The sequence below is a fragment of the Neofelis nebulosa genome, chromosome 10 (genome assembly GCF_028018385.1).
Source record: "Neofelis nebulosa isolate mNeoNeb1 chromosome 10, mNeoNeb1.pri, whole genome shotgun sequence".
Lineage (NCBI taxonomy): Eukaryota > Metazoa > Chordata > Mammalia > Carnivora > Felidae > Neofelis > Neofelis nebulosa.
The window spans coordinates 87,705,676-87,730,865 of NC_080791.1; the positions used below are offsets into that span (position 1 = coordinate 87,705,676).

At 45.1% G+C, this 25,190-nt stretch overlaps 1 protein-coding gene across 2 annotated transcripts in view; it reads left to right on the plus strand.

Moving 5' to 3' along the window:
• Window positions 1-25,190, plus strand: part of KIAA1549L (KIAA1549 like) — a 269,435-nt gene that overhangs the window by 172,220 nt on the left and 72,025 nt on the right. For both annotated transcript variants that reach the window (XM_058688590.1, XM_058688589.1), the window contains exons 9-11: window positions 3,918-4,069; window positions 9,401-9,572; window positions 19,663-19,826. In XM_058688590.1, the coding sequence (XP_058544573.1) occupies window positions 3,918-4,069; window positions 9,401-9,572; window positions 19,663-19,826 (488 nt within the window). The remainder of the gene's footprint in view (window positions 1-3,917; window positions 4,070-9,400; window positions 9,573-19,662; window positions 19,827-25,190) is intronic.

The following is a 25,190-nucleotide window of genomic DNA, read 5'->3' on the forward strand; positions in this document are numbered from 1 at the left end:
ACTTCCAGAAGCATGTTTACTCCAGCAGGAATGCTGCTCTTTACCTTGCAGACATCTCTCCTAGTAACTGTAAGCTTTATGCTAAATGGTAACATATCTGCCCTTAAACACCAGCTGCCCTGGACAGCTTCCTGTCTCGCCCTTTCCTTATGTACCCGGATCCTGCCCTGACTCTGTCTGAGTGGCATAACCTTCACAAAACCATCCTGGGACTTCACCTCTTCCCCGCTCAGCTGTGTAACCTTCATTTATTTATGTTGTTGCTGTTGCTGCTGCTAATCGGAATACACAGTGGCCTCTGTCACTGTGTTTGGGGCTGGTTGGCCCAGTTAGTGCCCATGGGAGGGGAGAGAACCAGCTTCAGGATGGCCTTCCTTCCTTCCCACCAGCTCCCACCAGCCTTTGACCATCATTTATGGGAACTAGGATGAAGATAGCTTTGTTCATCGTGCTCCGAGTCACATCCCCTTGAATAACCACTCTGCCCTTTGCTCCCAGATGTCCGTCAAGGGTACTGCGTCTTCTTTCCTCATTTGCAGCAGCTCAGAGGATGGGGAACAACTTTCCTTTCCATAGTTGGTATTATAAAACCCTGACATGTTTCCATCTGCTTCCCCACTAAATTTATATTAAATATATTTTTACACGCTGTTCACTTCTCCTTTCCCTGAGCACAGGTCCCTCGTGGCTCCGTTAGGGTGATTCCTGCAGCGCCTCTGTCGTCCGTGGATCTTGTGGCCAGGATTGTGTATATGAGGCAGGACAGAGATGCACAGACTTCATATTGCTGCCTCACAGGGGTCAGAGCCCATCTTAGGTTTATCCACTTGTCTCTGTGGAACCCACTAGTCAAAATATCCCAGACCCAGAAGGCTTATGATTTCTTCTGGTCTTAGCCCAGCTGCTGCTAACCATAGCATGTCCTTGAGCACGTCACTCAGGCCCTGTGGGCGTCTCACTCTCACCTGTGGAATGAGGGGAAGATAGGAGCTGAGCTGTCTGGTTCTTTTGGCTCTGAATGTATGGGATTCAGTTACACATAAAACAATTCAATATAGGAAGCTGAATCAGGCCGACCTGATTGCTGGAATTTTAGAGCCCGGTGCAGTTGTAAATAAAGAAGGATTAAGAGACCAGTGATGTAACAGCCCCCGAATCTTCTGGACCAGCTCCTTTGAACACAGCTGGGGACTTGCTCGCATCCTCTGAGCTGAGTCAGTGGTGGCTAAGGGTGGGTGGCCGGGGCCCTGGCTGGTGTGATGGGCTGCTGTCCTCGTGGGTACGTGTGCCGGGGTCCAAGACCCCCTACTGCTTCCGGCTCACTGTGGGAGATGTGGTCTCACGCCCCTTTCCAGGCCCTTCGGGCAGGTGAAGAAGACTGAGAGCCTGGGGCCTGCCATAGTTCTCAGGGGGAAGGAAAGGAGCCGCAGTCCTGGAACATAGTTATTTCTTCCTCTGGGAAGGATGTGTCTAGCAAGAAAGGGGCACATTTGAGCAACAACAACAGCCAGCATTTATGGGCCTCCTCTCTCGTACCTTTTAGCACGCCCCTCGAAGCATGTCTCTTAGAAAGTGTTGTTCCCCGTAATGACACAATCAGGAGTAGATTATGATCCCTATGTATTCAGATGAGGGACAAGGGTCCAGAGGAACTAAGGGACTTGCCCAAGAGCACTCAGTAAGGGGGCGCCAGGATGCAAACCCGGACCCCCCCTTTCAACCCCCAATTCTTCAACAGCTGCCAGGGAGGGACACATTCTCTTTGCAAACAGAGCAGTGAGGCACATGGGAACTGTCCAGTTGTGGGTTCCATGTAACTCTTTGGGAGGTTCCCACAGCCACCTGCAGTGCCCTGAAGATTGTGGTTTGTTTTTATTCTCCCTCAATTAACAAAATTGGGGTAAAATAAACATAACATGCAATGTACTATTTTCACCATTTTTAAGTGCACAATTCAGTGGTATTAAGTACGTTCACAGTGTTGATGTAGCCATCACCACTATCTATTTCTGGAGCTTTTTCATCACCTGGAGGCTTTGACCATCCCTTTCTTTGATGTCTGTCCTTGCATCATCACTGGGCTTCCCTTAAAGTAATCCGTGATGATGCCCTTTGACTGTCCTGTGTGCCCACTCTTACCCGTGTCTGGTAGTCAGGAGAGGCCAACTTAGAAGTAGTTTTTCAGCAGTGGTTTTATAATTTTACTAGAGGAGCATCTTTGAAGCAGTAAGAACGAGGGTTCTGCTATCTGGGGCCAGGAGGTAGGCGGCCCTTCCTCAGCCTGACAGCTCGTCAGGAGGGATTCCAAGGGGCCTCTTGGGGACCTGCCGCAGAAGGAGCAGTGCAGGCGTGTTTTATCTTTGCAGGAATTCTGCTGACAGATGAGCTGAGAGTCCCTCACAAGGGCCCTGGAAAGAGAGCTGCTCTATACCCTCCGTAGGGATTATTTAGCATTTGTGGCTTCAAAGAAGTAATTTCTGAGACTCAGCTGTGGGTTTTATGTTTCTCTTGATCGGTTTCAACATCATTCTCTGTATCGTGTTGTCATCAGTCACTTGTTCTGGCCCCATACCGAATGTACTCATAACAACAGCTCATTCTTTATATTCAGACTATTTCCATATCCCTGTAGATGGGTGGTCTTAATGGCCCTTGGCTGGACTATGGTAGTACAAACTCTGTTACATGAAAAGTCTTGTATTACATTCCCAGCCCATGATAAGTTTTCATCTCTTTGAAAAGATGAGAAGTTTTTTAAACATTTTTGATTTCAGAGGTGACTGTGTTTGGAGGCAGTATTTGTGTGTTTGGGGTTAAGTGTGTTTCCCAAGGGACTTGGAAGAAGGACTGGGCTTTCTTCGGGGAGAGAGGGTCAAAGGAAGTTGTTCCCGTGGTAGGTGACTGTTTCAGGCCCAGGATGGCCCTGGTGTTCCTTGTGGTCCTCCTCCTCGCAGTAGCCTGGAATTCTATCATTAACGCCTCAGCTACCCAAATAGCCCTGGGTATAGATGAAAGAGCAGTGGAGGAAGGATGGAAAGAGGGGCTTCATTTCCCTTCTACGCACCAGGCACTGTAATAAGCTGTTTTATACATCTTGTCTCATTTCAACCTTACAGCCCATAAGGATAGATGTGCTGTGATACCGACTTTCTTACTCCCTTTTTGCAGAGAAGGACTTGGACTCAGAAAGGGCCAGAGGCTTGCCGGAAGTCAAACTGGCAAGCACCAGCACAGAAACAGAACCCACTCTTTTTATTACACAGTTCCGCTCTCGAATGGGATGGTACCTGAGAGGCCCTGGGCCACTTTAGAGGTGGGTCCCAAAAGGACCCCATAGAGGAGAGAGAGACAAGGACACTGAACAGGGTGGCTTTTCTATGTATAAGGGGCTGGGTTGCAGGATGGAGCTCAGCTTCCCTATCAAAGCTGCTGAGAAGGGAAGATATAATAAAGATAGCCCTGAGCCAGGGCTTCTGAGTGGGAACCAGTAAAAAAAAAAAAAAATCCAATTAGTCATACCTGCAGCTATGCTGTATTCCCATATGGTCTCTAACAACACATAACATCTTAAATGAGGTTTGGATTAAATGCAGCAACATTAAACATGTCACAGCTTGTGGAGGAGAGAGCCCAGGCATTGGAGTTACATAAGCATGGGTCTGAACCCTGACTTTGCTTGTTACTAGCTGTGTGCCCTTAGGCAAGTCATATAACCTTTCAGCATCTATAACGTGTGGACAGTGATCCCTAACTCCTGGGGATCTTGTGAAGGTAGACTGAAGTAAGGAAGGCCAAGTCCTAACATGAGATAGGGCCCATGGCCCTTAGTGGCTGGTGCAGGGGCGGTGGTGGTTGTGGTTTCTTGATCCACGGGGAGCCTGTCCCCTGAGCAGCCCCTCTGCCTTCTGCATCCACAGTGCTACAGGGCGTGGACAATTCGCTGGTGGGCCTGCACAACCAGAGCTTCGCCCGGGTCATGGAGCAGCGCCTGGCCCAGCTATTCATGATGTCCCAGCAGCAAGGCCGACGGTTTAAACGGGCCACTACCTTGGGAAGCTACACCGTGCAGGTGGGTGTGTATGTGTACTAAACCACTGGGGTCTTGTAATAAATGTACGGGAGTGTGCTGAGACTCAGTAAACCATGCTGTGTGCAGACGAGCGCCTGCCCTGCACACTGACTAAGCCACGTAATCAACACTACTCTTAGGTTTGGGGGGTTCATGGTCCTAAGCATCAAAGTCGTGGAGGAGGGTGAGAGTTAGCTACTCTTCTGTATTACTGCTAGACTGTAAGGTTTCAGAACAAATTCTGCACACGTGCACGTATTTATTAGACAAAAGTGATTAGTAAGCAAGCATAGACTTTCTACTCCCCAACCTGTTCTGGAGACTAGATGGAGTCCCAGAGCTCGGGACCTTCAGATCTCTTGCCACAACTCCTATGGATGGCAGATGCACCAATCAATATTCCAGCTGCAGGAGTCTGTTATCCTTATTTAGTCAGTCTCAACAAACAGAGCCCTCCATGTTTATAATGGTCAGGTGACCACACGGGGATTCAGGCGAGAGAGCTGTAGCAGACACTATTGATGCATTGCCCAAATCCCCTTCCCATTTCTACTGAATGCTACTGGGCTTCCAACAGCCACTGCTGAACCTTTATTGAAGGGCCATTCTTGAGATGCCAGAACCCACTTTGGCGATGCCATGGCTGGCTGGAAGTGCCTGGGAATTAACTAGCGGTGGGGGTGTGAATACAGCAACTCTCTTGCTTTGTGGCTATGAGAATTCTGAAACGTATGTTTTCAGTAATTGCCAGATATTTCCCATAGAATTAAGCTTTTTTAGCTGCCCACAGTGGTAACCAGATTAATAATGTACCTCTCGCTAGTTCCCTTCCACCCCCTGAATCACCTCTTCACCCTCCTGTCAGTTCCATGCACCTCCCAAATAATCCATCTACAAGGATTCAGCTCTTCTCAGTCTGCTTCAGAGGGAACTCTACAGACACAATGACCATCCCCAAGGTTAGAGGCTCCAAGCTTCTTTCTTGATTCTTTATTCAATTCGAGCAAGAGTGGGAACCATCTCTAACATTCTAGCCAAACCCTGTATCTTGAATACCAGTAATTTCACCAAAACTGGGAACCCATTGCTAACATTTGTTATGCTAATTAACAAAGCTCTGTTGAGCAAGATGTCAAAGTATAGAAGCACTCCTGGCGGCTGCCTCCGGAGTGTGGGCTTCCTAATTGGAATTGAGCAAACTGCCCCTAGAGTGTGAACTCGTGATTGGCAATTGCCACATCTAGGGTGTAACTTAATGCAAACACACATGCTTGATATTACCATGTCTAAGAGAGGAAGCGTTTTATAGAAAATTATAGGCATTACTCCAATCTGTCTGCAGATTGTGTCCTCGGGAGTTTGGAAGTACAAACAACTCATTTTCTGGACCACACTTCCTTGCCTGAGACAAGCATCATCCCTTGAGGGAGATTCTAGGTCCTCCATTCACAGTTGGTGAATTTGGCCCCTTGTCCTCTTAGATGCTGCTTTCATTCTAAGTCTTTGTGGTCTGTGACAGCCTGTGACCAGGTGAAGTGATGGTTTATTTCTTGTGCCAGGTTTATGGTTTACCCTCTCTAGGGTCCATGTGAGCCCTATAATTCACACTTCTCCAAATAAGAGAAAGGAAGTCGTTGAGACTCAGACAGTGAAATGGGATTTGCCTCAGCTGAAGGGAGAGAAAGAACGACCATATAATCCTGGTGTTTTTGTAAACCTAAGAAACCTAATCCATTCTACATGTATAAAACAGCCCACCAAGGTATTCTTTCCTCGTTTCTTGTGTGTAGTCAATGTGATTGGCTCCATAGCTGCCTGGGAAGTCTGAGTGAAGTGAGTAGGGATTTATTTCTGCAAATCCTAATTTATAGAGGTGGTAACATAACCCTTGGAGGAATCTTCGTAAGACGAATTGAAATTGAAATTGAGTGAAGGTATTAAATATTTGAATGCGCATTCATCTTCCGCCTGGTTGTACTAACACTGTCCTTACCTCCTCTCCTTTGTGGGACAGGAATGCCGTGGCCAAGTTTCCCAAATAAAATTTGCTCTTACATAGCTTACATCATCCTTCCACCCAGAGGCCTTTCTTCTGGGCTCAAATAATTTTAAAAGATGAGCCACCTTCATGAAGATGGAAACTTGTATGTCTGGAATTTAAAGATGTTTCTCTAGTGAATGTATCTGAAAAATTGAGTCTGAAGAAGAAATACATATGACCAATAAACAATTTTTAATGTTTAACTCCACTTGTCATCAAAATAATGCAAGTTTTAACTACCACAAGATATCCTTTTCACCTACCAAAGATTTATGATGGTACTATCCAGGGTTGGTGAGCATGAAGTGAAATGGGTACTTTCAAACACCGTAAGTGGGTATGACCTTTGTGGAGAACCAGTGAGCAATTTAGACAAGTACCTCTGGGATGGTCACAAACTTACTCCTGGAAATACGTTTTGAGGAGAATAGAGGTGAACACAAAGACCAGAAAGTGAGAGCAGTGTCTTTCAGAGAGTGTCCAGAAAAATGGTCTTATGAGGTGCCTTGGGGCAAAGAGGCTCTGTGGCCATATCAGTTTGGCAAGGATTCATCCTGTAGCCCCTTCTTGAAGATTCCCAAGGCCTGTTGGCATACCAAAGGCTCTAAAAAGACCTGTAGTAAAGAAATTCCTTAATTTTGGCCAACATACTAGTTTGGAAATTTAAATGCCGATAAGACCCTTGTTTTTAGTAATATATTTCTCCGACATTTTATTATGAACATTTTTAAGCCCACAGAAAGAAGTTTTATAGTGAACACCAACAAATTCACCATCTAGGTTCTAAAATTAACAGTGTGCTATGTTACTATTTTATATTTGGTAACATATTCATTTCCGTAGCACAGATCAGTTTGGTCTGTTCTAGAGCTTCATATAAATGGAAGTATATTCTCTTTCGTATAAAGCTTTTTTGACTCCATGTAGTGTTTTTTGGGTTCATCACATTGTGTTATGCAGGAGCTTATTCCTTTTTATTGCTGAATAATATTCCATTGTATGAATAGACTACAGTTTATTTAACCACTCTTCTGTTGATGGACACCCAGACTTTTTCCAGTTTTCAGCTACTTTAAACAAAGCTGCTTATGCCCATTCTTCTACAAATCTTTCTGTAGCCATATATTTTCATTTCTCTTGAGTATGTGGGAGTGGAGTTGCTGGTTCATAGCGTTGGTGTATGTTAGCTCTGTGACAAACTGCTAGACCTTTTCCCAAAGTTTACCATTTTACACTCCCACCATCCAGATGTAGAGTTCCAGTCACTCCACACCCTCATCAACACTTGGTATTGTCAGCCCTTATTTCAGTCATTCTGCTGGGTGATAGCAGTGCCTTTTTTCTCCATTGAGCATTTTGTATATGCTTATTGGCCTTTCAGATAGTATGTGGTCAGATTTTTTTTAAACCCATTTTTTATTGGGCTGTAGTAATACCTATTTTTAATTGTTATGTATAGCATATGTACAAAGGAGTATAAAGACATGTAGACTTCAAAGAACACCAATAAAAAGAAATCACAAGCCAAAGTAAATTACCCTTACCTTACCCCAGAAGCCTTTTATGTGTCTTCTCTGATTATACCTACTCCCTTCCTTTCTATCAGAGTTGAGTGTGCTTCTGAATTTTGTTTTAAGTCATGCCTAAATTTTCTGTATAGATTTTACCATCCATGTGTGTATGTATCCCTAAAGAGTACATCATTTGGTTTTGCCTGTTTTTGAATTTTATATTCAGTGATTTGTTTCTTATCAGGCTTTTTTATTCACCCATATTGATACAAATAGACATAGTTTATTTATACTACTCTATAATATTTCATTGTGTGACTATATCATTAACTCATTAATCCATCCTACTGTTAGTGACTTTTGAATTTTCAGAGTTTTTGCTCTTGTGACCAATATTGCTGTAAACATTTCTGCCATACCTTTTAATATCCTATGAAGCTCATAATCTGTAATATACACTTTGGAAAATACTATACTCTAATGTTTATCAGTTGTTAATTATAGTAGTGAAAACTTGATAACAAAGTAACCATTCAAAAATGAAGTGTTTGTTGAGTTTGTGAGTCATGCATAGGACAGAACATTATGTATAAAAATTTATGTTTTGTGTATTTATAATAACAATCAATTAGTTACAGTACTGAAAAATGAGTAACAATTTGTTTAACAATAAGTGATTTGCTGGGGCGCCTGGGTGGCGCAGTCGGTTAGGCGTCCGACTTCAGCCAGGTCACGATCTCGCGGTCCGTGAGTTCGAGCCCCGCGTCAGGCTCTGGGCTGATGGCTCGGAGCCTGGAGCCTGTTTCCGATTCTGTGTCTCCCTCTCTCTCTGCCCCTCCCCCGTTCATGCTCTGTCTCTCTCTGTCCCAAAAATAAATAAAAAACGTTGAAAAAAAAATTTTAAAAAAAAAAAAAAAAAAAAAAAAAAAAAAAAAAATAAGTGATTTGCTAAATAAGTTTATGAGGTGTGCATCAGAATGCTGTGTAGAAATTACCATTTATGCTTTTGTTATATTTAAGGTCATTTAAGGATGTAAGTAAAAATAGCAGTGTATGATTCTAGATAGAGAGTGTGATAAATAGCTTTGTAAAATACTAAATAAAAGGTTTGTGTGGAAAACCAGCAATGAACAGAAGCAAATGCTCCAAGATAATAGTAATTAGCTTGTGGTAGAGGGGTTGGAAATTGTTTTTATTTTATTTCATTTCTTGATGGCTTTCTGTATTCTCACACTTTCTGTAGTGAACATGTATAACTTGTCCAGGGAGAAAAAGCAACAAAGGTTATTTTAGAAAAAAGAACTTTGAGTCTCCAAGTACTGCTTTTATCAGAGATCTTTTGAATTGCAGACATATAAGTTCATTTTTTTTTTTTCCCTCTCTGGCAATTGCAGGAGTTTGAAATTAGAAATCTTGTTTGAGAATAACCTAACATGCCCTGAATTAATGTGCAGGCCTATTTTCAAATGAGGCCAGAGTTCTCTGGAGGCTGGAAGACATCACCATTTCAGCGTTTCTTCTCCAGTCTCAAGCTGTTCTTTCCAGATGTTCATATTTTCAGAACCTTTTTCTCCTCCCTGTCTCCCTTTCCAGCAATAGCAGCGCTTCTTGGGATGCTGGTGATGGGGAGGTACACAAAGGTTGAGCTCTAAAAAATACGTTGTGGGTCCAATTAGGCACCGAAGGCTTCAGCAATCAGGAGAGAGCCTGCTGATCGCCCAGGTGATTGCAGGGTCGGTACAAGATGCCCTGTAAACATGGCCTCTCTTTTTCTGAAAGATGGTAAAGATGCAACGGGTGCCGGGACCCAAGGACCCGGCGGAGCTGACTTACTACACCCTGTACAACGGGAAGCCATTGCTGGGGACCGCAGCTGCCAAGATCCTGAGCACCATTGACTCCCAAAGGATGGCCTTGACCCTGCATCATGTTGTCCTTCTGCAAGCTGACCGTAAGGGGATAGTCTTTCCATTCATTATTTTTTAATGCCATTAAATGTTTCCTGCAAATTAAAGTGATTCCCCAAACTCACGTTAATGGACCCAGACCTAAACATATTTTGTGTTCTAGAAGGTTCTTAAATCAGTCAGCTATTTCCTGTGTTGTTTGAAGCAGTAGGTTTTGGGTAAGGGATATGTTTTGGTTACTAGGATGATGATAATGATATTGCTTTGTCCCTAATCCTACCCACTCTTCCTCCTCACCATAGTCCTGTGCACAGCTAGAAAAATCGCCACGGCTGAGATTATATTGTCTTCTGGGGAATTAAAGATAATTTGATTCAATAAGCATTTATAGAGTCCTGCATGAACTGTTCTCGGTGCTGGCGGACATACAGAAGTGGTTAGACCTGGTCACTGCCTTTAAGGAGCAGAGAAGGAATTAATGAGGATATAAAGGAGCAGAAAGCGGGTAAGTGCAGTGAGGAGACAGAATGATCCAGTGCTCAGCAGAGGGACAGTTTGCTCTGAAGGGCCATCAAGAAAAAAAGAACAGAGAAAAGGTATTAAAAACAATAGTTGCCTCCTCTGTGGCAGGTACTATGCTTGTTGCCTTACATGGATTTTCTCACTTTTCTCCTCTCTTTGGAGCATCTTTATTCAGCTCCAAATTCCAGATGAGGAAACCTAGGTTCAGGAAAGTTAACTAACTTGCTCAATATCACAGAACTGGTACTTGGATCACCAGGATTTGAATCTGGATCTATCTGCCTTCAAGTGTGTGTTCTCAACTGTATCACATGCTAAGATTTCAGCAGGAGGAGAGGAAAGGTATATATTCCAGAAAGAGGGAGAAACACGAGAAAAGGAAGGGAGGCAAAAAGTGCCAGACATGCTTGAAAAACAAGGGGTTTGAGTTGCCTGGAGAACAGACACATGAGGAAGAGTTGATGAGCTCAGAAAGGGTTTTGCTTGGGAGACTAGGGCCTTGGATGGTGGGAGAAGGAGATCATACATAATACAGTGGGCTGTGGGGAGCTACTGAAGACTTCTGTATGCAGGAGTAGTGTCATTAGAACTACCCAGTATTCAGGGAGGATAACCTGTCAGCAGTGTCCAGGGTAAGAGCTGCAGGACTAGTGAGGAGGCTCTGCAGTGGCCCCGGCATTGGGGACCCAAACGAGGTCTGTAAAGAAAACAAGGATGGGGGCGGTGATGAAGATAAGAGATCATGTGGTAGACATTTTAGATTTGGTAGCCCGCTGAGCATCAGGGGATGGAAGGTCATCTCCCATTGATTTCCTAGTTGGCGTCCATGCTCCTTAAGAACCCGATGCCTGGTTCATGGTTTTCCTCTTCTGCTCATCTCTTGCCTTCCATCTGCGGTGAGTGTGGCTTCCATGTTGATGCAGATTCACTCCTCCTTGGCCAACAGATTCTCACAGACACACCTTTGCCTAGAAACCATGGTCATCCTGTGCAATCTTGTCTTCGAAATGATATTTTAAAGCCAGATTCTCGTCTTTTGTTCCTCTCTCCTTCCCTCCCTGTGGGCTCTGTCCCCATCTCTGGTCAGGTCAGCTACTTCCTCCATTGGTTTTGCTGCATCCTCTTTATGTGAGTCCCCCAGGTTTCCATTCTCAGCTCTTTCTCCCTCTCCAGGTAGAGAATAAATTATAGAGGAAGGAGTGAAAAGCATGGCAGGTGCCCAGGTGAGAGGTGAAGGTGGTAGGGGTAGAGGGATACAAATCCAAGTGTATGGATTTGGCGTATTTTGAGGGACAGAGTTGATGGGGCAAGATAATGGATTCTGTGTGTGGCAGGAGGAGGTGAGGGTCAGAGGAATCAAGGGTGACTCCTACGTGTTTGCTTGAGTGCTGGTTGTAGTGTCATTTGTTGAAATGCAGAAGATGCAGGAAAGAAAGAGGTTTACTGGGGCGAGAGCAAGAGTGGGGAGGTGGAATTGAGAGTTTGGTTGGGACATGTTAGGTTTGAGATGTCTAAAAGACATCTATGTAGGGCTCAGGAGCTAGGACCCCAGATTCATCAACACAGGTGATGGAACTAAGGGAGCAGGTGAAATTAACCAGATTAGCCATGAGTATAGCTGGGTAATCCATATGAGGAAAGAGCTGGGGCCAGCAAAGGACACTGAGAAGGAGTGGCCAGGAGGATGGGAGGAAGCCCAGGAGAGTGGGGTCCGGAAATAAGCAAAGAAGGGAATGTACTGGAAGGAAGTGAGCTGCTGTGTCAACTTCTGCTGTGCTATAAGGGCAGAGATTAACTGGATTTGGTAAGGTAGAGATTGTTGGTGACTTTCGTAGGAGTGGTTTCCAGGCAGAGTTGGTGGCGATGCTTAGCTAGCGTGGATTGAGGGGAGGATGGGGCCGGGGAAGTAGTGACAGCAAAGGGGAGAAATTAATGGTGCAGTTACTGGAGAGGCACATGGGAGATACTGGGGCACAGCTGAATATTGTTGTGTTACTGTAATAGGGAGAAATAGACGATGCAGAAGAGAGAGACACGAACTGTCTTGGAGTGAAGTCCTTAAGTGGACAAGGTGGGTGGCAGAAGCGGAGGGTTCAGACCCAGTGAGGAGCAGGGGCAGCTCATCCTTTTGCACTGGGAGGTTAAGCAGAGTCCAGGGGTGTGGGTGCTGGTCAGGTAGCCATTCAGTTATGGAAGCCTGAGGACATTTTCTGTGATTGTTTCTGCTCTCTTGGGACAGAATGAGGTGAGGTTGGCAGGTGAGGCTGAGGTTGTGTGTGGGGGGTGTTTGAGCAAGGGTGCAACAGTATCCACTGAGAATCTGCCAACTGATTACAGAAATACCTTAAGATTGGCATGTCTTGGGGCGCCTGGGTGGCTCAGTCGGTTGGGCGTCTGACTTCAGCTCGGGTCACGATCTCGCGGTCCATGAGTTCGAGCCCCGCATCGGGCTCTGGGCTGATGGCTCGGAGCCTGGAGCCTGCTTCTGATTCTGTGTCTCCCTCTCTCTCTGCCCCTCCCCCGTTCATGCTCTGTCTCTCTCTGTCTCAAAAATAAATAAACGTTAAAAAAAAAAATTAAAAAAAAAAAAAAGATTGGCACGTCTTCCCTCCTCAGGCTTCACTGCTGTGTGCAAACCATTTCTTCTAGTCTCTCAAAATCCCGATCCTTCGAAACTGCCTCCCCCCTCACTGCAGTCTCCTCCAAACACCCTGCTGTTCCCCATAATTCACTGGAGACTTAAACCCGATTCATTGTCTTTTCCTCTCCATCGCCTTTCCTGTCCCCAATCCATCCTCAGTGCTAACCATTTGGTTCTTTGACCTCCTCACTTCTAATACAGGCCTTGTAGTACTTGGGAAGGGGCAGGAAAGGGGAGCTGGTTTTATTTACAGCAAAAAAATGAATGGAGCATCAGGAGGAAGGGTTGAGGCTCTGGGGGCTTTGCCAATGGTGGTTGATGGGAAACAGTGGAAAGTTTGAGAGCGTGGGCAGGAGAGACAGATTGTATCAGACTAGAAGGTGCATAGAGCTTTCTGGAAATGAGAGTTGGGAGGCGACTATGCCTGCCTGCAAAGTGGCTATCCCTCAATGGCACTTCTCTGTTGCCTTCATGGCCACTTGGTCCTCTCCATTCCTGTCTAATAACTCACAAATAAATGTGTTTCCTTTTCTCCATTTCACTGTTATCTCTTCCTGGGCTTTGCTGGTTCTTTCCAAATGACTCAACCTCAGACACTCTGCTGTTAATGTCCTGTCCGTACTGTAATTAGGGTTATCCTAATACACAGATTCTGATCTCACATCTACTCCATTAAAAAAAAAAAATTGGTGGCTCTCCATTATTCACAGAATAAAATCTGAACTTCTCAAAGTGGATCTTCCGAGCCCTTCACAACAGGTACTTAACAAATGTTCAGGTCTCTTCACAACCTGCTCTCCGGGCTACTGTTCCAATCATACTGCCCATTTTGCTCTCCTTCCTACTTCATGCTTCAGCCATACAGGAGGATTCATTCTTCACATTCCCTGGTCCTCTGAAGCCATCCCTGTCCCCATCTCCCTTAGTGCCAGATGCTTCCACTGCCTTTATCACGTGGGGCCAACGAGTTGTTTTTGCTCTCTGTCCCTCATAAACTCCCTGAAAGCAGGTACCACATCTCATTCATCTTTGAATATCCAGCTCCAGCTACTGCCTGGCTCTGTTCTTGTGAGAGCGAAGGACTGACCTTTGCTAAATGTCTCTGCCAGGCCCTGGGCGAGGCATGTGGTGGAAGACACCACAGGTGAGCACTTGAGAGCAGAGTCTTTGCAACATGGCAGACCTGGATTCATACCCCAGCTCTTCCACTGTCTGACTTTGGAGCTCCAGGAAAAAAAAAAAAAAAAAAAAAAAAAAGACCCTCTCTAACCTTCATTTTCCTCATCTGTAAAATGAGAATATAAAAAAGCCCTGACCTCACAGAGCTACTTAGCGGGTGAAACAAAATAAGTATTGCATGTAAGGGGCTTTGTACACTCCTGGAGCACCTACTGAGTGCTTCGTAAATGATCCACTGAATGTCTTATAAGTCATCTATAAGGTAGAAGGACTGAAGGGGAGAGAGACTGAAGGAGGAAAGGTGACTTGAAGATTAGGAACCCCTATAATTCAGAGAAAAGTGTGCTAGTGATGAAAATAGGAAGGGGATTGGAGGGGAAAGCATTTCTGGAAGGGAGAAGGTAATTGATTCACTTTGGGCCATGTTGAAGTTAAAGTGATGAGATATTAAGGGCCGCTATTCAGATACTGAGGAGGTGTTACGGGTTATGAAGGGGGTGTTGTTGGGACTCAGGGTGGAGTTCAGGAACGTTTTGGGAGGTCAAGGCTAGATCTCAGGAGAGAGGTTAAAGTTACATGATAGGTTTTGAGAATGTTGTATATACAGGTTAGAAATAAATTCCCAGAGAACATTCAAGGAGAGTGCAGAGCTGGAGGACAGACCCTGGGAAATGCCTCCATGCTCAGGATCAAATGAGGAGGAAGCGAAGACCAATGAAGAAGAAGAGAAGCAAAGATGTCTTAAATCTCACTTTCCCTTAATAGTTTTGAAATCAGCCTGCAATGTGAATCTGAGGTCAGCACCTTAAATGGAGAGTCACGGTGTTGAACGAACAGCTTGTCCCTCTGAAGGGAGAGTGTTAACGTTCTGTGGGTTCCAGTGTTTTCTAAATCACTGGGGCCACCTTGCAGTGCCCTGCATGCACTGCCCCCTTGACTCACATGCCCTCTGAGTAACGGGACAGAAATGACTGCTACAGAAGTGGCCGCATGTCCGACAGAGGTTTTCGTCTGCTCCGTTTGCAGGATCTGGAGTGAGGGGCCCTTCAGAGCAGTGACCCAGCTGGTGGAGTAGGGAAAATTCTCCCCACACTGAAGCTGACCGGAGTGGTATACCTTACATGGCCGTCAGACATTATTTCAAAAAATGTCACTTTAAGAAAGTGAGAGACTGATCCTTTGGCAAAGGAAATTTGTGTTCATTCATTCTTCCGACAAATATTTTTGAGCACCTGTTATGTGCCTGGTGCTCTCCTGGCACTGGAGACAAACCCCCTGCCCTCACAGAGCTTACATTCCTGAGTAGCAGGGAAGGCCAGGGAGTATCAAAGAAATAATGGTCATGATTTTATTTTATTTTATTAAAGTTTATTTATCTATTTTGAGTGAGACAGAGAGAGAGAGAGAGAGAGAGCACGCACAAGTGGGGGAGGGGCAGGAAGAGAGGGAGAGCAAGAATCCCAAGCAGGCTCCGTGCTGCCAGCACAGAGCCCAATGCAGGGCTCAGTCTCATGAATTTTATGATCATGACCTGAGCTGAAACCAAGAGTTGGACACTCAGCCAACTGAGCCACCCAGTGCCCTTAATGGCCATGATTTTAAATGTCTGGGGGTTAAGAAGATCAGTGAGTGACTGCCTGAGGCCACCTAGGGACAGACAAGGTTCCAGGCAGAGGGGGAGGGTTTGAGACCCAGCAAGGGTGTCACTGATGGAAGAGAGTAGCAGCCAGGAGGTCAGGGTGCAGGTGAGGGGTCACAGTTACTAGAGCCCCAAGGGCTGCACCCTGAGTGGAATGGGAGCTACAGGAATGTTGGGCAGGAGATTGACATGGACTGAGTGCTCCCCAGTGCCTGGGCCCTGAGCCAGCCCATCCCCTGCATACACACACACACACACACACACACACACACACACACACACACAACACCTCCAGGCATGTGTGTTAACTTAGAACTGACAAACTGTATTTCAGAGTGGTGACTTTTCATAAAAATGTCTAACCTCCCCATGACTCAGTTTCTTCACCTGCAAATTGAGGGTAAGAATAGCACCTGGGCAAAGAACCTATCCCAGTGCCTAAGGCACAGCAGAAGGTCAGAACATGTTGTCCCCCCCTTTCTTATCCTTTCTGTATTGAAGTTCTTGCAAATTAAATAACCATTCATGCCTCTTCTGTACATGACTTGCAGTTTTAGATCACTATGCCAGTGAATACATTAGATTTGAGTGATTTCAGTTGACCTAACTTTAGTATCTCTTTGACCATTAAAGGAATTTATTAATATACCTAAGATAAATATATTCTTTCCATTTAAATAGAGGTGAAAGGATTTTATATCCTGCACCAGGAAGGAACATATATATACACCAAAACAATAAAACAAAGTAAAAGCAGAACACATGTAAATATTAAGTCTTGCTAATGAGATATTTATTTAGGGTATCATGTTCTGATACACTATACATTTTTCTTCATCAGGATAGAATAGCATAGGCAAAAGAGGCATATTATTTTTTTTCATAGAAACCCTTAAGTTTTAAAGAATATTAGTGGCATAAAACTCACATATAAATACTAAATCGCTAAAAGCAGTAGCAATTAAATGTTTGATGTCACCAGAGGCACATTATCTAATGAGCTGTTTTCAGAAGTTAATAATGTGATTAATCACCGATTGATAAAAACTACGGAAAAGAAGCCTTTTTTGTCCTAATAGAACTCCAAATCCAAGTGCTGCTTGATGAGAGGCAGATCTTGGCTAATAAGTTACCAACTGAAGTCAGAAAGGGTGGTTAAAGTCAGAGAGAAAAGACCAGTTTACTCACCGTGTGGCACTTACCAGTGGGGTCTCTAAATTATTCCAGAGCCTTGTCCTCAGCTTTGTGGGTCTAGTAGCCCTCAGAGTTCAGCAGCATCAGGAAGACCAACTTATGTTAACCGGACTTATAAGGGATTGATATGTAAACCAGACTAGTAGCATATTAATTTAAAATATAGGCTAGAACTACCAAAGAGATGGGACTTCTTTAACTGGCCATTCCTTTTTGCCATATGAAAACCTATATGGGGAGCTGAGTTGCAACAGGGAAAATGGTAGTTCATTTGTACCTTCATTTGACTTTTAATTGAGCACCTACTGTGTACAAAGCCCTGTTCTAGGCCCTGGGAGCATAGCAGTGAACAAGAGACAAAAAACCTCCCTGCCCTCTTGGAGTGTACCTTTTCGTGGAGGAGCTGAGACAGATGATGAAACAAATACGTATGTATCATGTCAGATGGTAATGCCTGCTTTGGAGCCTTACCATTCCATGTGTGGCCTGGGGGCCTGCTGCATGAGCACCACCCAGAGCTTGTTAGAAAGGCAAAATCTCAGGCCTCACCCCAATTCACAGAAACAGAATCTTACATTTGAACAAGATTCCCAGGCAATTAGCATGCACATTCAAGTTTGAGAGGCACTGCTTTAGAGAAAAATTAAGTAGGGGACAAGGGGGATGGAGAATGCCAGGGTCAGGGATTGCTATCTGATAGAGAGTAGATATAGTGACATTTGTTTAGAGCCCTGAAAGAAGTAAGGGAGGGAGCCATGTATATCTAGGTGAAGAGCATTCTAACTGTAAGAATGAGCTGGTGCAAAGGCCCTGAGAGAGGAGCACGTCCAGTGCGTTTGAGGAACAGTAGGAGGCTGGTAGGCTGGAAGAGAGTGAGTTAAGGGAAGAGCAGTGGGCAGTAAGGCCAGAGAAGTAACCATGGTGGTTGGAAAAGCAGATTACTTACGGTCTTCTAGAAATTATAAGGACTCTGGCCCTTACTCTGAGGGGAGTGGGGGCCTCTGGAAGGTTTTGAGCAGAGGAGTGTTGTGATCTGAGTTTCTAAAGGATCACTCCAGCTGTTGTGTTGCAAATGGTCTATAGAGGACAAGGGACAAGGTAGGAAGCCATTGCGGTAATTCAAATGAGAGATGTTGGTAGGTTGGACCACAGTGGGTGTAGCAATAGAAAGAAGTGAACAGATTGTGGATTTATTTGGAAGATGGAGATGACAGGGTTTGCCAATGAATAGGAAGTTGGATAAGAATAAAAGAGAAGGGTCAGCATCAGTGGCAAAGTTATTGCCTTGAGCAACTGGAAGGAAGGAGTTGCAATTTATTGGACTATCACAAGAGCAGGTTTGGGGGAAAATTGAGAGTTGGATTCTGAACATGATAAATTTGAGATATCTCTTAAGTACCCAGTTGGAAATTTGAGTTGGCGAATCTCAAATGGCATCCATGGTAGTTGGAAATAGGAATCTAGAGTTCAGGGTAGTGGTCCTGGTTGGAGAGCTATACATGAACACAGATGGTATTTAAAGCCATGAGTCTATGGGATCATCTAGGGTATAGGAGAACAGAGAACTTGGGTAGGATTGATGGACAGTATCACTAAACCGAAACAGCCAGTTGCAGCCATCTTGTTCACCACGATAGACCTGTCCCGGCTGGATTACCTGCGTCTGCCAGTTGGGGCACATTCCTCTGACATGGACAAGTTCTTGCCTGCCCTTTGGCTCTCTTTTCCAGATTTCCTATAAACCCACTCCCTTCCAGTAATTATTTTCCTAGACAATTGTTTTGGTTACTGTTTTCTTTACTCTAGTTCTAAGAACATATTAATCTTTTTGATTGGACAGAAGTATCTTCCAGGCTTCCCCGCCAGTGAGCATAGGGGAGACTCATCCATTTCATGTCAAGGGCTTTTTCTTTTTTCTTACATCTTCCTAACCCAACATAACAAAAAGCTGAAAGAACTGTATGGTGAACACCTGTGTCCCCACCACCTAGAGTCCACAATTAGCATTTTACTATGCTTTCATTATCACATATTTATCTCCCTGTCCTTCCATCCAGCCATTAATCCAACTTGTTTTTTCTTGATGCATATCAGAGTAAGTTACAAACATCAGCAGACTTCAACTGTAAACACTTCAACATGCGTATTGTTGCCTAGAATTCAATATTTGTTTATGATGTTTTAGGTAAAATTTACACAGAATAAAATGTACATATCTTAAGTATACTGTTTGATGAGTTTTGACAAATGTATACACCTGTGTGACCCTAACCCCTATCCTGATATAGAGCATGACCATTACCCTGTTGCCCTTTGCAGGTTAATTAATTCCAACCCCACTCCCACAGAGGCACCTACTCTTCTAATAACACATTCTTCCTGCTGACAATAGCTTTGGTTACTTTTTACTCTGGCTTTGAGAGCAGCCTGATCCTTATGATTAGACCAAGGCATTTCCAAGCTTCCCCAGCCAGCCCATGGGGGGTTAGATCCACCCACTCAGCTATGTTTATTCATTACTCATTTGGAGGGTGGCTTCACTACAGTATTTAGAGTTATTTCTCTGTAGCCTTGCCTCCTGCCTCTAATCCAACTCTGACCCTTAGACTTTCTCTCTTCTCTTTGGATTCATAGACATTACTTTTGGGGAAAATTGATACCAATCCATCTTCCTCTTTCTCTTAAGAATAGTGAAGGCTAGCATTTATTGAGCACCTAGTAGGGACCACACCAAAGCCCCACATACACCCCCGTCTCTCTGGTGCCTTACAAAGTGATAATCCCGTTTTACATACGAGGAAAATTGAGACTCAGAGACCTTGAATAACTTGCCCAAGGCAAGGGCCTTTCTGATCCCAAACCCTCTTCACCATCTCATGACTTGGGGACCAAGGGTGTGGGGGCTGCTTTCCCCCTTCTGGTGCCCCTTGTCACGTGCCTCCTTCTGCTTTTCCCACAGCCGTGGTGAAGAATCCACCCAACAACCTGTGGATCATCGCGGCAGTGCTGGCACCCATTGCTGTGGTCACGGTCATCATCATCATCATCACTGCTGTGCTCTGCCGGAAGAACAAGAACGACTTCAAGCCGGACACCATGATGAACCTGCCTCAGAGAGCAAAGGTGCAGGAAGTGGTAGCTTTTGAGGTCATTGCAAGTACCTTCAGAAACATTCTGACAAGCCCTATCTTGAAGGAGACCCTTTATTTATTCAGATTTTTTAAAAAATTATAGCAAATAATACATAACATAAAATCTACCGCCGTAACCATTTTTAAGTGTACAATTCAGTGTTTTTCAGTATACTCCCATCATTGTGCACCATTTATGTTTATCGTCAGGCCACGATAGCTAATGCTTACCTAATAACGCTCTCTCTCTGAGCCGTAAGTACTTCTGACGGCTTTACATACAGCAGCTCCACCCTCACAGCAATGCTTTAAGGAAGAGCCATTGTTTGGCAGGTGAGGAAACTGAGACACAGAAAATTAGGAGCTGGATAGACCTGAAAGGGGCTGTGGAGGCCATCTAATCTGACATCGTCCTTTTCCAGAGAAGTAGCTCTAAGATCACACAGTTTGTAAGTAGCAGAACTGATGGTAGAACCAGGGCTTTTGGCTCCTAATGCAGGGCTCTTCTGGGCACATGAGACTCTCAAAATTTTCCTTCTTCCATTGACCAGAGTGACTTATCTTCGAAGGCTGCCATGATGGGCAAGCTGCAGAGTCTTGGCCGGGCAGTCATCACACGCTGGTTCGGTGGCTCAGCTGGAGGCTGGCCGGGAGCCCGTGCACCCTGCACAGCCTCCACACCTCTGGTGACGGGGAGGGGAGTGAACTGAGGAAACTCCCAGCGCTAATTTTCCAGTCACATGGCTCCCTTCATGATATCCCCTCGAGGGAAATACAGTAATCTGTAATACCTGATCTTTAAATAATGCCTTACAATTTGCTGGGTTCTTCTGGGTCTGTGACCTCGTCTGCTCATCACAGCAGCCCTATAAGGTAGATCATAGTCAGGGCAGGTTTTATTATTTTCACATTACTGTTGAGAAGGCTAAGGAAAGAGAGGCTGTGGAGATTTGTCCAAAGTCACATAACTAGCAGCAAAAGGAGCGACTCGGGCCCATAGCTGTGTCTTTGGGCTCTTTCCACATTATACCCGTTCCTGAGCCCTGAGATTTGGCAGGTAGACTCTTCCTCCATCACTGAACTTCTGAGCTTTGTCTACCTGTGCAGGAATGAAACAGCAAAAGGAATTTTCATTCCATTGGAATGCAGGTCATGGAGATAGTCCTTGCCAGCAGTCATGCATGCCTGGTTCTTTCTGGACGATCACACCTTGCTTCAGCAAAAGAAATCAATTGAATTTTATCGTTTGTTAAACTAATTCACCTGTTGCAAAGCTGCAGTTTGATTAGACGCTCTGTCTACCAAAGAGCCAAACTCCAAAGAATGTTGTTCTGTTTCTGTTGACACAAAGGGCACCCGCTTTCCAGATGCAGCACAGTGTTGGCCATCGCCCAAGCAGTGACAAATAAAACTGTTCCAAGAAGGGGGTCTTTCATTTCCATCTTAGCTTAGTTACAACCTGAGCCTTCCAGACATAACAGTAATTACCAGAATCTAACTGCAGCCGAGTCCAGGAATGCAAAACATGCCATACTGAGGTTGTAAATGGCAACTCTGTGTTACAGATTAAGCCAAAATTTTATTGATTTGCTAAGGTGAGTTGGGCAGCACACGATTTCAGTGTACCTTCTGGCTTGAAAGCTGTTTGGAGCTGAAAGAGATTCATGTTTGTGGGTTGTCATAGCCCCTTTTATGTTCCTACCTGGTGAATTGTGCTTGAAGAGATACGTGGCCGATGTTGAAAATCAAGCCAATTTATGTTCCAGGAGAAGACTGAATTCACTTGTGTGTGGTAGCTCTGGTTGTTTTCTCCCTCAATGAGGCTGAGCTCCGCACTTTGATTTGCAAAGCTCCTTTATCACAGGAAGCCAGCGGGGTGGAACTGCCTCTTTGTTACCGCAGTCCTTCTGCCCTCGCAACCCAGGGACACTGCAGTGTTGGAGAGAGGAGAGAGCTGCCCGCGTCGCATCTCACACCGTGTGTGTGTGTGTGTGTGTGTGTGTGTGTGTGTGTGTGTGACCAGAATTCATTTAATGCCAAGGAAAGAGGCGGAATGAAAAAGTTAGCCTTCGTGACCACTCCATAGCGTGGGAGGATGGTCTCCTAGTCTCCAGGGACATCACCGTCTTTAGAATGCAGACAGCAGTGCCACAGGACATTCCCGGGGATCCCTGCTGAGTCTCAGTAATAGACTTGACAGGCTAAGAGGAGCCGAGTGCAGCCGTCCTGGGAGCCGAGGCCAGGGCGTGCACGGCCGTACCCTTCTTCGGAGACAAGGTACCATAGACGTGACCCTGTTACCATGGTTGTCAGCTAGGCTTCTGTAGGTAGTGTTGAGAAAATGATAAACGCAGGAGGGCCAGGTGTCAGGGCGCTCGCGAGCTTCTTTCTTCCTGGTTCATTTCTCTTTACTCTTTGTCATTGGATTCACAGCCTTTGCCCAGTGTTTCCCTTCATATAATTGATGAGAACACAGCTTCCTGGAGCAGGCAGCCTTACAGGACAGTAGGTAGGGCCACATCCAGATGCAGGATGGAGCATGGAGGGCCCACAATGGTTGGCATGACCATCTGCCCGGGACAGGTCAGTCACCCCCTGAAGGTGCCCAGCTGTTTCCTCTTTTTCACAGACCGTGTGGCCTGTATTTAACCTCTTTGTGCCTCAGTTTTCCCATCTGTGAAATGGGGATAATAACAGTGTTTACTTATAGGTTGTTGTGAGGATTGATTTTTGTAAGTTACTTTGAGCTGTGCCTGGCACATAAATATTACATACAAGTTGGCCTTCATTAGTATAAAGGTCCTTTTTTTCTTAAAAGGTCTGGATAGCATGTCTACCTTTGAAATTGTTGAGGATTATTTTGATTTTCTAATTTTACAAAACTCGTTGAAGCAGCTATAGATACTTCATTATGTCTTAATAGTATCAGGGGTCACGAGGGTGTGTCCAATGGCAATTAATTAATTTCAGGTGATTTTCAAACTGAAGACTGAAAGACCACTACCCATCAGTCGGAAGAGTGAGGGACTGGTCTTGAGTCTTTCACCACTTAGCTGTGTGATCTTGGGCAAGTCACTGGACTTCTCTGAGCTTTTGTGTTCTTGCCTGTTAAACGAAGACTGTGATGTTTGCCCTGCTTCCTCAGAGGGTGTTTGTGAGCACAAAATGAGGTGTCAGTGTTTTGAAGGCTGTCAGGACTAAGCATATGGGAGAACTGTTATTATTAACCTAATAACAGTAGCCACCCTTGAAGCCTGTCCTTCCTTAATATCTCTGTTTCTGCTCACTCATCATCAACCCAGTCCCCTGAAGTATCTAGCAGGTAACTTCAACACAGTGTGAAGGGTGAGGTGCCAAATCCAGGCCGAGTGGGGGCAAGAGGGAGAGGACCAGAGCCAGCTTGCTGTCCTTACTAGGTTCTTGGGAAGCCTTAGCTGCCATCGGAGACTCTCATTTCCTCACAGACAGGCCAGTAGTCTCAACATGGGAGCCAGGCCAAGTACGGTAGCAGATGCCCAACCAAGATGGTAGGCTGCAGGATGAGGGGAAAGGCCATGGGAGGAATCATCAGGCAGTGCTCAGATGTCCTGGTTCTGCATCACTCGGACCTGGGTGCAAATCCCGACCCCACCCCTGACCAGCTGGGTGAGCCTGAGGAAGTTGCTTAACCTCTCCAACCCTCAGTTTATTTATCTTTAAAATGGAGAATCATAATAATGCCACCCCCTTGAACTGCAGTGCGGATGAAGTATCATAATTGGCATCATGCATTCAGCACTGTACCAGTCATACCAAATAAGGCTGAAACTGTGAATGCCTTGAGGGCATGGACTGGCTATTATTCATCCTCATATATCCAGCACCAGGCACAGTCCGAGGCACAAGCCAGTGCTCAGTAACTATAGTTGGCACTATGCTGAATAGGCTAATGGGGGCATGGGAGGATTATGGAAAAGGTATCAACAGAAAGCGTGGCTGAGCAGGTGGGTCCAGCCAGACTGCAAAGGGCCTTAAATGCCTTGCTGAAGAGTTTGAGTGCCGTGAAACACTTGTTAAAATTTTTTTCTTAATGTTTATTTATTTTTGAAAGACAGAGTGTGAGCAGGGGAGGGGGCAGAGAGAGAGACAGAATCTGAAGCAATCTCCAGGCTCTGAGCCATCAGCACAGATCCTGATGTGGGACTAGAACCCATGAACTGCGAGATCGTGATCTGAGCCGAAGTCAGATGCTTGACCAACTGAGCCACCCAGGTGCCCCAAACCATTTTTTTAAGTAGACTTTGCACCCAGCACAGAGCCGAATGCAGGGCTTAAACTCAATATGCTGAGATCAAGACCTGGGCTGAGATCGAGAGTCAGATGCTTAACTAACTGGGCCACTCAGGCGCTCCCGATGAGAGACTTTTAATGGCGGAGTACATGACTTGATGTGGTTTTCAGGAAGATAACTTTGGAAGCTGGTCAAAGGAACTGAATGGAAGCCACAAGACCAAGCAGAAGACAATGAAACAGTGGACCTGGGGAGAAAAGCTCAGCTTCTAGAAACATTTCAGGTGAATCCAATTGGTGACCATTGGTTGGAGGAGCTGGCAATTCAGTAGTCTAGGAACATGACCAGGTTGTTCGCAGGCTCCATTCTGTTTCATGTGGCACCACAGGAGGGAGGAATTGAACAGACAAACACTGTTTCAGAAGCACGTTCCCGGATCCTGGCACGGAATGTCCATGGTCACCATTTGGGTCAGAGTGTGTGTCTCAGTGAAGAGGAAGGGCTGAGCACACTTTCCAGAGTGAGTTTTCCTGGGAATTGGGGGAACTGTCCATGGCAGAACTACAGACAGCTTGAAATAAGGAAGCTTTGCTGGATTTAGCAATAAAACTCCGTCTTGTCCTGAGATGTGGTAGTAAGATTTGATAGGCTGGACCACAGTCCTAGACCATTCCATTTGGCTGGAGCCTCTCTGTTACATTTCTTAGCTAAATTCACTGCTGAAGGAGGGGCTTCTCTCCATGTCAAGTTCCAATGAAACACACATGGTGGAGGTGGAGTTTCCTCCCCAAATTTTCTTTTCTTTTCTCTTCTTTTTTAAGTAGGCTCCATGCCCAACATGGAGCCCAATGCAGGGCTTAAACGCATGACTCTGAGATTAAGACCTGAGGTGAGACTGTGGGATGTTTAACGGACCGAGCCACCCAGGCACCCCTCATCTCCAAATTTTCCTGAAAAGAATCACTGATTTCTATTTCACCTGGTCTATGATTTAATGGGAGGCTAACAATATTAACTATTATCGATTGAGCACTTACAACGTACCAAGCACTTCACTAAATGCTGAACATTTACCTACTTAATCCA